Source organism: Silene latifolia, chromosome 6 (genome assembly GCF_048544455.1).
Source record: "Silene latifolia isolate original U9 population chromosome 6, ASM4854445v1, whole genome shotgun sequence".
NCBI lineage: Eukaryota > Viridiplantae > Streptophyta > Magnoliopsida > Caryophyllales > Caryophyllaceae > Silene > Silene latifolia.
The window spans coordinates 115435320-115447261 of record NC_133531.1 but is presented as its reverse complement, the minus strand read 5'-3'; the positions used below and the strand labels follow the sequence as shown (position 1 = coordinate 115447261).

Genomic DNA, 11942 nt, shown 5'->3' with positions numbered 1-11942 from the left:
TACCTCTTGATCTGTCGTGATTATACGCTTTCCCGCTTGTTTCTCCCTAGCTCGGCTATCCCCCATAACGGAGATACACCACTACCCCCAAAAAAAGAAATAAAAAAGAAAAGGACGTAAAGAAGAACCTGCCTCCGTCAGGGACGAGAGGAGAAGCCTCGATAGGAAGAAAGAGACAGTGACGAGCAGAGACGAAATCCCCACAGAGAAGTTCTAAAGAAACCCTAGAAAACCAACAAATATTATCCTACAACTGGTTGTATAAGAGCTATGTACAACCGCGTCAAAGTTATCGAGCTCTCACACAAAGTTATTGAGTTATTTTAGAAGTTATTGAGCTATTTTACGAAGTTATTGAGCTTAATAATTATTCTGTTAAGCTCAACAACTTTGTATCATAACTCGATAATTTTGTTAATAGAGCTCGACAACTTTGTAACAAAGCTCCACAACACTGAATAAGTTGTATATACAACCGGTTGTATAATACATTAACTGCTAGAAAACCCTAGGAGTACTTTTCAGTTTGTGGATGCTTGGTTAATTCTTTTTAGTATCCCTAATCCCTTGTCATTTGCTCGAACAGCAAAAAAAAAAAAAAAAAAAAAATAAGAAATCTTACCTCTTCTTGGCTTTTGCTAACCATTTCCCATCTTGTGAAGGCGGATTCTTCCGGCAAAAAGGTTCATCATTATTTTTATCTCAATTATTCCCCCAACTTTGTATTTTATCTGTATTTATACTGCACAATTTGATGTTATTTGAGTACTCGCTCCGTTTTAGTCACTCGTTTATCTTTGATTAAAATCCTAGAAAAATGTAAACAGATGAGTAAGACGGAGAGAGCATGCAAATTTTATGTTGAGCGCAATTTGCCAATTTGCAAAATCCCAAATATTTACTGCTCAATTATTTTCAGATTTTGCTTTGTCTGTAAGTCGTAACTCAATTTCCACTTTCCAGTGCCCATTAATCTTAAGCACACATTTTACCCATCTCAGGTTTTAAAAATTTGGGTAAATTTTCGGTTAATCTCGTGATCAAATAGAGGAAATGGAGCGGAAGAAATCATGCATGAGCATAAATGCCAGAAACATGGACAGAATTAGCAGTCTCCCAGATTGCATTCTTCACCAAATTCTGTCATTTTTAGACACCAGATTTGCTGTTCAAACTGCTATACTCTCTAAAAGATGGCAAAATGTATTCGATACGACCCCTTTTCTGAATTTCTCTTACAATTTTTCAGAAATTGCTGACCCCCTTGATTTGTCTGCTAATCCATATAATGAACTTTACGACCGAAAGAGGGATGGCTTCTCAGAATGTATATCTAAGGTGTTGGATGCTCAAAATGGGTATGATTGTAAGAAAATTGTCATTCGTTGCGATTTGATGTTGGACTCAAAGTTCGTTAATTCAGTAATGTCTTACGCGGTTAGGCATAAGGCTCAGGAAATTGAAATCATGGCGGGTTGTGATGATTTGGACCGTATTGAATTCCCTGAGAGCATTTACACTAGTCAATCACTTGAGAAGCTCAAATTAGTCGGGGATGAATATAATTACATGTATGTGTCGAGATCTATGGGTTTTCGGTTTTTAAAAGAGCTGAGACTTCATAGGGTTGAGTTGTCGCGAGAAGGTTTTAGTCAAGAGATCTTTCCTGATTGTCCTAATTTAGAACTCTTGAGCTTGGTTGCATGTAGTTTGGAGAGTACTTATTACCCATTTGTATTATCAGCCCCTAAGCTTAAGACTTTGGAAATGATTTTTCTACTTAGTGAGAAATCGTCACTTAGACCGTCCACTGTCGAAATTTCAGCACCTATGCTTTCATATATAAAATATGAGGGGCCTGATCCTATGCATCTCATTTTGGGTGATTGTGCATCATCTTTGGAGGAGATTGACATTGATATTCAAGACGGCTTTTCTAATGGTAATATCCGTGAGAAATGGGTCATTGAGAGGCTAATTCAAATGCTCAGAGAGTTCCGCAATGCAAAATCTGTCATCATCTCATTGAACACTCTAGAGGTAAGTTTTAAAGATGCACTTCTATGTACTCTTTGCTCTAATATATGAACATGTTAACTGCAAAGAAGGTTACAACTACCCGGCCCCTTTCGTACTGACTTCATTATTTTACTGATCATATTCACTGATGGTTTCGTATGATTATTCTTATCAACGGACCTCAGATAATTTTAGGAGTAAGTCTATTTGTTGTTGTTGTTGTTGCTTTGTAAAATCGCAACTGTGAGTGAATTAGTTAATACGTTAAATCAGTGTCGGGGATGGTACATTGGTACATGGATCATGGATGTCTGAAGTGAGTCTTGTCCACGGCTTCTTTGAAATCAATTTCATTTCATCGGCATGTTCTAACTGTTTTACATTTTCGGATGAATCCAAAGCACACTTTGCCTTTTGATTGTGATGAAATGTCAAGTAAATTGGTTAATTAAATTGTCTCAATTCTAGTGAACAGTGGTCAGTGGTTGATGCAATTTTGGATGTAATCCGGTATGGACACTGTATCGCCTGTGTTCATTCAAACTTCCCTTTCTCACTATGCAATTTTGGATGGTTACCCCAGCTGTTCATCGATGTAACCTTCAACAGACAGAAACGCAACCAGAAATAAAGTACTGAGTGTTTCTTGCTGTGAAATCTCCAGGTTCTGTCGGCAATACCAAGTTTGTTACAAGGCAAGGAATCTCCGTTTGCAAATCTGAAGAATATACAACTCAAAACTAGTTGGCCGGAGCTTGTACCTGGATGGAGCTTTCTGCTTAAAAACTCCCCTAATGTTAAAGCTTCCATACAGGGGGATCTTAATAAGGTAAGGCAACAAACAATCAAGTAGAGTAATAGCCCAAAGCCTTATTAGAAGACCGATTTTAAGGCCATCTCATCTAACCTACTCCGTATATAACTATGTTGTTACTGTCCTCTCATTCTCAGGTTTTGATGTCAGAAACTCAAGAAAGCTTTCGCGGCGGCAACAACTCTTGATTAGCATTAGATGCTCAAGTCTTCAACATCTTATTAACTTCTTTTGTGTAAATTAGGTCTTTCAATTATGTCATTAGAGTTTGGTTGCAATAAGATTGATACACTGCATGTAATCTAAAAGGTATTTCACACCATAATGAGGAATGCTGAGTTGCTCACATAAATTTTGAAACAATTTGGAGAATCTACTGTTTCATTTTCGTATAAGCTGCAAAATTGTTTGAATCATTCCAGGGACACAAATAGGATTATATCTCCAGATATACAAGAGCATTGTACAACCATTTTAATTTTAATTGAGCTTTTGTGTATTTTTTTCCGAGTTTTTCACAGAGTGTGTTACATAATAATTATTTGAGCTAAATATTTATTTGAAAAAACTCGAAAACTTTACAACAAAGTTCATAAACGTTACCGTTAAACTCGTAAACATTTTACAAAAGCTCAAAAATTATGCCATTATCAGCTGTAGACTTGTGGTAGAATTGGTGGTTGACTTGGTTGACAGTTAGTAACATTTTACAAAAGCTCAAAAGATTATACCCAAGTAAATTATTTTTGAGCTTTTGTGTATTTTTGTTTTTTTATTTTTATTTTATTGATATAAGGAAATGAAGAACTTACACTATCCCAAGTAAATTATTCTAGTTGCATCGAAAACCCGAATACCAAATCTAGTACTTCAAAGCCAAACTTAAAGATCAGCATGCCTTCGTTTGTTTTGTGTCTACTCCCTCTGTCCCGGTCATTTGTTATCCTTTTCCATATTGGGGTGTCTCAGTCATTTGTTTTCCTTTCTATTTTAAGAATGAACTTGATGAGTAATTTGATCATTCTCATTCAATTTGTTTCACTTGTCATTTAGTTATTGGTTCCCTCCTCTTTCCTTGGTCTTTGTGCCAAAACAAATGGACAACAATTGACCGAGACGGAGGGAGTATTTAGTATTTACGCTTCTTTTCCGAGGCCTTAAACTCTTAAAGTGGATTATTTCATGTAATTGTGTAATTATATATTCCACATGTTTACAACCATTTATTAGGTCTAAGAATGGTCGTGCTCCTGAGTACGGACTCATGAGTCATGAGTAGGGGATGACAACTCGTTAGTCTTAAATCTTAATCGTTGCCTATAAAATTAATGAATAAATTAGTTTAGATCTCACGTAATGAATGCGCTGTATTTATAGAATTATTAATATAGATTTCATGCAATATATACACGTTATTTATAGAGGTTTACCTTTTAATGTATTATTTATAAAATTTAAATTGACAATTCACTTATTTTTCATGTTTCACTTATTTACAAATATTTACTAATATAACATATTTTTTAGCTACAAATTTTTATCATAAAAAGTCAATGAATTTTAACAAATATTTACTAATACCATATTTTTTAACCGCAACTTCTTATCATAAAAAGTTAATAAATTTTTATCAATAAGTTCTTTAATAAAGGAATTTCATTATCCTAAAAAGATCGGAGATAAATTTGTGCAAAATGTGAAATATTAAATGTTATAAATATTTAAATACAAAAGATTATATCCATTTATAACTTATCAAGTCTTCACATATAGTATATGCTAAAAATATCAAACACTATTCTAGGAAATATTTTTAGACGGGAAAAGTTGGCGTTTCGCCTATTCATTTAGTAAATAGGGGATTTTATATCTTTGAATTCTTTAGGTTTATTTTTTACGCAACCGGGGAAGTAGCAAATTACCTCCTTAAGTTTAGTTGTATGTACAATTAACTCCCTTACGTTTTGATGGTAGTAAATTACCCCCTTAACTTTCATTATCCTAAAAAGATGTCTTAGTCTAGTGGTTAAGACGGAGGTATTGTGAACAATAGGTCCCAGGTTCGAATCCCTCCTCCCCTCTATTGTAATCCGACTAAGTGCGCGCTTCGATTGACCAAAAAAAAAAAAAAAAAAAAAAAAAAAACTTTACTTCTAATTGTAATCAACTCCTATCCATAATTTACTTAATAATATATCTCATTTATAAATCTAAAGAGAAAATTTTTGCTAATACTATTAGTAAAATGTTATAATTACCCTCTATTTTTCTACCCAAAAACTCATCCTTATAATCACTTAGTGTTAGGCTTCTTTATTTGTTGTGTATTCCGGAAAAATAAATCGATTCGGCAAATAGAACAACCCTATAATAATCCTTTTCAAAATTAATTAGATACAAAAGCGATAAAGCCGTCAAAGAAATTAAATGTGTGATCCTTTTTTCAATAGTAGGTCTCATGACTAATTAGTGAGAGACGGTCTCTCATAAGATCTACTGAAAGACACAAAAACTTCCGAAAGATGTCTCTCAATAACGTTATTGAGAGACCGTCTCTCAGAAGTTTTTGTGTTTTTTCGATCTCATCAAATGTGGTCGCTAGTCTTACTGCTCAAGTCACTTTTATACTTGTTCTACATTGTTGCTAATTTTATAGAATTAATCTTTGGTGGAATATTTTTGTAATAGGGTTTTTTGTCAAATACAGCCTTTAAATTTTTTTTCCAAACACCCTTTTAAAAAAAAGTTTGTAAAATACAACCTTTAATAATTTTTTTTTGTCAAACACGACATTTGGCCGGAGGACTCAACATTTTGCAATGTGGTAACTTTGAGTCGATGTTTGAGATATCAAACGAGGTCGGTTCGAGGTGTTCTTGGACTCGTTGGAAAGGTGAAAATACAAACTTTCCAGGGGTTATCAACATGATGGTCAAATGTGGCCTTATGCGGAGTCTATTGCTGTGTAAAGTAAAGTTGGTCGGAGAGGGTAGCTCTAAAGCGAGTAGTTATGCGGTTTTTCGTGGGTCTTTAAATGGGGTTAGGATGTTTTGTTTGGTCTAAAATTTGGTATGTGGGAAGAGGGGAGTGCAAGGTAGGTCTTAGTTGTGTTGTTTGTGGTGATTGTTAGTTCCAAACACGCCCTAATAGGTTTAGATCTAATAATGATTAAGCGAAAGAGAAACATTCATTGGGAGTGAATGCAAAAAAGGAGGGCAATAATGACTTTTCCAAACTAAAAATATTGATAATTTTTTTTATAAAAAGTATTGTCATTGAAATATAAGCTAGGAGTTGATTGTATTTAAAAATAAAGTTAAAGGGGCTAATTTACTCCCACCAAAACTTAAGGAGTCAATTACACATATAATCAAACTTAAGAGGGTAATTTTTCACTTCCTCGTACACCCATATATCAATACTCGTTTTCTTTTGTTCATATTTTAATTGCATATATTACTAAAACTATAAAAACTTGATATTCATAATGCACTTGCTAAGACAATTTAAGCAAGATCTTTTATAGTAGAATTTGTATTAAATATTCTTGTTATTTTTGAACAGTTCTCAAAAAGCAAACAATAAAAAATCAATGAAATTGACAAAAAAATACTCCCTCATATTTTATAACATCTTCTACATTTCCTAAAACGACAAATTTACAAAGATCTTTCACTTTTTTTTATTTATCTATCTTTTGTGGTTATAATAATTTATGACCCCATATTTTTTTTCTTACTTTTATTTAGATCCACACATCATCACTCTACTAAATTCTACTCCAAAATCTAATATAGAAGAACATAGAAAATAGGAGGGACTAATAAGGGGGTGTTTGGTTGGGTATATTGGAATGGAATGGAATGGATTAGATCCATTACATTGTTTGGTTGGGGTAATTTGGAATGGAGTTAGAAACCCAATGGATTCTAACTCCACCCCAATCCCTTGGAATCCCATACCCACCCTCCCCCGTTGGATTCAAACTCCATTCCTCCTCTTTATAATTTGTGGTTAACCAAACAACATTAGACAAGTATGGATTTAGAACCCCATAACACCCTACTATCAAACTCCATTCCATTACATTCCGACTTGTTGAGCCAAACGACCCCTAAATAAAAGGGCGGTAAACATTGCATTTTTTGGCGCCAATAGGGTCAAAACTCAGTTAAGTAGGCATTTGCTCAAAACCACACACAAATTTACAATTTGAAGAAGTTGATAATATCAAATCTTACAAATTTCTTTTGAAGAGGATTCATCCGCCGCAAAAAGGTTTTACATCTCTACTACTCTTTCAATACAATCACGATCTTTCAAATTTGTATTGTTTTCAATTTATACGGCGGTGGCTGCATATTAATTGTTTGTTAAATTTACACATCGGAATGAAGAGAGTCCAATTTATAAATCCGAGGTTTTATCGAAAACCAATTGGTAATAAGTGGAGTTAATTCTTGATTTATGCGAGTAGTGATCAGTTCTCTCTTCTTTGTGTTTGATGTTCAGTGCAATCATCTAAAATCTTACTCCCCCTACCGGTCATTTGTTTACATATTCCATTTTTGGGTGTTTCGGTCAATTATTTACCTTTCTATTTTAGAAATGCTTTTGATGAACAATTTAATCCCCACGCTTAATTTGTTTCACTTGTACCCATAAATCATCAGCATACATTTTATTTATGTGAGGTTAAAAACATTCAGGTAATTACGAAATGGAGCAGAAGAAGTTATGTTTGAGCATAAATGCAAGAAATATGGACAGAATTAGCAGTCTACCAGATTGTATTCTTCACCAAATTCTGTCTTTTTTAGAGACCAAAAATGCTGTTCAAACCTCTACACTCTCTAAAAGATGGCAAAACGTATTCGATACGACCTCATATTTCAATTTCTCTTACAATTTCTGTGAATTTGCTGACCCCCTTCAATTGCCTGCTGCTGCATTTAATGAACTTTTTGATGGACACAAGGATGGTTTTCAAAAATGTATATTTAAGGTGTTACATGCTCAAAATGGGTATGACTGTAAGAAGATTATCATTCGCTGTGATCTCAAGTTGGACTCGAGTTTCATGAGTGAAGTAATGGAGTACGCAGTTAAGCATAAGGCTCAGGAACTTGAAATCATGACCTTTTCTGATAATCAGGATAGTCTCAAGTTCCCTATGAGCATTTACACTTGCAAAACGCTCGAGAAACTCAAATTAGGCGGGGATCAATATGATTGTATCTATGTGTCGAAATCTATGGGTTTCCAATTTTTAAAAGAGTTGAGATTTTACAGGCTGTTTTTTGATACTTATTATGGTTTCAGTGAGGATATTTTTTCTCATTGTCCGTGTTTAGAGCTCTTGAGCTTGGTTGCATGTTGTTTGGATAGTTCATTGGAATCATGGGTTCCTAGTCTTAAGACATTCGAACTGATATTTCCCCTAAGCGAAAAATTGTCAAGCAGACCTTCCTTTATCAGAATTTATGCCCCTTTGCTTTCATATATCAAATATGAGGGCCCTGATCCCATGGATTTTGTTTTGCCCGATTCTGCTTCATCTTTGGAGGAGATTGACATTGATATTCAAGACGACTTATCTGACAAGGAAGATTTCCGTAAGAAGTTTTTCACAGAGAGGCTAATCGACATGCTTAGAAGTTTTCATAATGCAAAATCTGTCATCATCTCACTGAATACTCTTAAGGTAATGCTTTAAACATGTCTGGTTAAATCAGTGTGGTGGGTCGTTTAGAGATGTTTGAAGTGAACTGCTAATGGTGTCTTCTTTGAAACTAATTTGTCGTACCATTCGTTTGTTTATCTGCTTTCTATTATTGAAAAACGATTGATTAGTGCTATTCGGAACACAGTTTTCATTTTGGGTCATTCAAGCTTTTTTGTGTTTTTAACAAGAAAGGATGCCTACATTTTCATTTTACATTTTGGGTCATTCAAGCTTTTATGTGTTTTCGTTTCGGGCAATGTTCTTATTAACGCGACGGAATTGTTCTGATATGTTCTTTATTCACTCTTTCAGTTTTTCTGAGATTGTAGATAATCAATTATCTTGTCGGTTGTCCGTAAACAATAATCATTTAGCAAACTGTATTCCTTCTTTCCAAAAAAAAAAAATGCATCCATAACAACTGCACTGATATCGCTACTTGGTGTTTCTTGGCTTATTGAGCCTTGTATGAGACGGTAACACGCAGGAGACTAGCCCAAATACTTGAATACTTGATGTATTTCTCATTTAGCTACATTGTTAATATGCTGGTTTCACTTGTGAGATTGTCTTGTCTCATACTCCGTGTAAGGTTTATACTCTTCCGTGAATATGCAGATTCTCTCTTCAATGCCGAGTTTGTTAAGAGGTCAAGAATCTCCATTTGCAAATTTGAAGAATATACAACTCAAAACTAGTTGGTCGAAGCTTGCACCAGGGTGGAGCTTTCTGCTTAAAAATTCCCCGAATGTTAGAGCTTTAATACAGGGGGACCTTAACAGGGTAACTAGGTTTTAGGTCGGAAGACAACAGGCAAGCAATTAACAGTGAAAACCTTCAAGTCTGAGTTAAAGGCTTTAAGGTCATCTCATCTATCTTATGTAACAATGCTACTACAATCTCCTACTCTATCTGTAGTTCCGTACTATCTTCTCATTTCAGGTTGCTGTCAGCAAGCTTTAGTGACAACAGCTCTTGATTAGCCATTAGATGCTCAAGTCTCGAACATGTCATTGACTACTTTTTTTTATTTATTTTTTGTTTTTCTTTTGGGTGTAAAATTAGGTCTTTGAATTATGTTTTATTAGAGTTTGGTTGTGCTATGATTGATATATCTAGATTTCACACCATTATGATGAAGATTGACATACATTTTAGAATGTGGAGTATTAAAGCCAGTGGCGGAACTAGGATTTGAGGTTAGCAGGGGCGAAAGGATAATAGTATAAAAAGATCTTGAAAAAATTCGAAAATTTTAATTAAAAATTTTGAAAATTTCAAACCTCAGCGGGGCGAGCGCCTAACTTAGAGTAGAGAATAACCTATGCGTAAGTACACAGCCAAATCGATTAGTTACACCTCAAAACCCGACTTGTTCTTACCCAACTCAAATCTCTTACTTTACCTCCAATTTTCACTCTCAAGTCACTTGGTTTTTTTTGTCACCCTTGCACAAAAGAATAACTTGCATACCAACCAAGTGACATGTTTGCAAAAGCAACTTTATTTACATGGGAAATGGTTGACATGGCAGCGAATACTCGATATCTTTATGTAAATAATGGTATCAAGAAAAAAACGCTTAGAATTCGAATGAATGAATGCACGAACTCAGCCTCGAATTTGGACAAACTTGATTGTTTACGCTTTTTGTAGATCGAGGAATTTGTTAGGTACAGCCGTCCAGGCACATGAATAATTTACGTCTAGTTTTATTCTTTTGGACTGAAATTGTGAACTGAACTGAACTGAACTAAATTTAATGGAGCTGAATTGAACTAAACTGAATTTAACTGAACTGATCTGAACTGAACTGAAATAAAAATAAAAGATAATAATATGTTAGAAGATATTACGGTATATTACAATATACCATAATCGGAATAATATAATATTAGGAATAAACTTATTATATGTGCCTATAATAGTAGATACGATTTAGATCTCGGGAGTACTATAAATGTCGAGACAATGTAATCATTCAAGACACAAATCAGCAACAATACGAGCGACTCATTTATGCTTTCCCCTCCCTATTTCTAATATGGTATCAGAGCCTCACGCTCTTGAGGCCTGAAACACGACATATTGCCGCCTGCCGATGGACATAATATGCAACGCCCACCGGCGGGACTTCATTACCGACTTCCGTTTATTGGTATTTCTTATTTTCATCTTAACCAAAAAAGAAAAAACAAAATTGTTCGCTCGATTTTTGTTTTCATCGACTTCAATTGATTTGAAACCGTGAGATATGGAATTGCATGCGTGACATTGTTTTATGCCATGTAGTTCCAATATGCTCCAATGTCTTAATTATTGGCGATTTACACGAAATTCGGTATGGTGAGTCCTATACGCATCGACTGGCGAGTTACGCACCGATATTTATCAACTTCGAAAAAATGCGATGTTCTTGACAACGAAATTTCAACGATTTGGTGGGTTCGAAAAGCGACGACGTTCCCGCCCGACGAAACCGATTCGAAAAGAGAGTCGTTCTCTTTGTCTACCTTGCAAACTCATGGAAATTTAAACAAATTACCATGGGTTTGAGGAGGGAGGGGGGTGGGGGGTGTTAGATACCGTAATCGGAATATTATAATATTAGGAATAAACTTATTATATGTTGCCTATATTAGTTGATACGATTTAGATTTCGGGAGTACTATAAATGTCGAGACAATGTAATCATTCAAGACACAAATCATCAATAATACGAGCGACTCATTTATGCTTTCCCCTCTCTATTTCTAATATAATAATAATAAAATTAATATCAATAATAATAATAAATATTATAACAATATTATTCAATATTATTATTATTAATATATTAATATAATCTAATAATAATCTAATAATATATATAAAAAAATAGTAATATAGTAATAATAATAATAATATATTAGTAATATAAATGATAACATTAATAATAATAATAATATAATATTAAATATTATAAATAATTTTAACAATTAATATAAATAATAATAATAATAATAATATTAATAAATATGTTACTAATAATATTAATCAAAATGAATATATTAATAAATAATATATATAATATAACAACAACAACAACAACAATAATAATAATAATAATAGTAATAAAAGTAAATAATAATAATAATAATAATAATAATAAATAATAATACTTTATACCAATAATATTGTCATTAATCATAATAATATAATAATAAATAAATATATTAAATATAAATAAAATAATAAAAATAATAATAAAAACAATAGTAATATAATAAATATATATTAATATAATAATAAAAATATTAAATAGATTAATATAATAATAATAATAATAACAGTAAGAATATAAAATATGAATAGTATTATTAATGTTGAAATAAACTGAACTTA

The 11942-nt window shown here is 33.2% G+C and overlaps 2 protein-coding genes across 3 annotated transcripts; both read left to right on the top strand.

Annotated features, from left to right (window-relative positions):
* The first annotated feature begins 530 nt into the window (after positions 1 to 530).
* LOC141587138 (F-box/LRR-repeat protein 25-like) lies at positions 531 to 3196 on the top strand. Its single transcript, XM_074408573.1, has 4 exons — positions 531 to 683; positions 1002 to 2040; positions 2684 to 2848; positions 2971 to 3196. Exons 2-4 carry the CDS (start codon positions 1054 to 1056, stop codon positions 3019 to 3021), a joined length of 1203 nt encoding a protein of 400 aa, XP_074264674.1. The 5' UTR covers positions 531 to 683; positions 1002 to 1053; the 3' UTR covers positions 3022 to 3196.
* Positions 3197 to 6959: 3763 nt separating this feature from the next.
* On the top strand, positions 6960 to 9685 carry LOC141587137 (F-box/FBD/LRR-repeat protein At1g78750-like). Of its 2 annotated transcripts, none has more exons than XM_074408572.1 (3): positions 6960 to 7111; positions 7528 to 8537; positions 9177 to 9685. In XM_074408572.1, exons 2-3 carry the CDS (start codon positions 7554 to 7556, stop codon positions 9354 to 9356), a joined length of 1164 nt encoding a protein of 387 aa, XP_074264673.1. In that variant the 5' UTR covers positions 6960 to 7111; positions 7528 to 7553; the 3' UTR covers positions 9357 to 9685. The 2 variants fall into 2 exon arrangements, with proteins under 2 accessions (XP_074264673.1, XP_074264672.1); XM_074408571.1 differs by having other exon boundaries at positions 7543 to 8537; positions 9177 to 9683.
* Positions 9686 to 11942: the final 2257 nt, after the last annotated feature.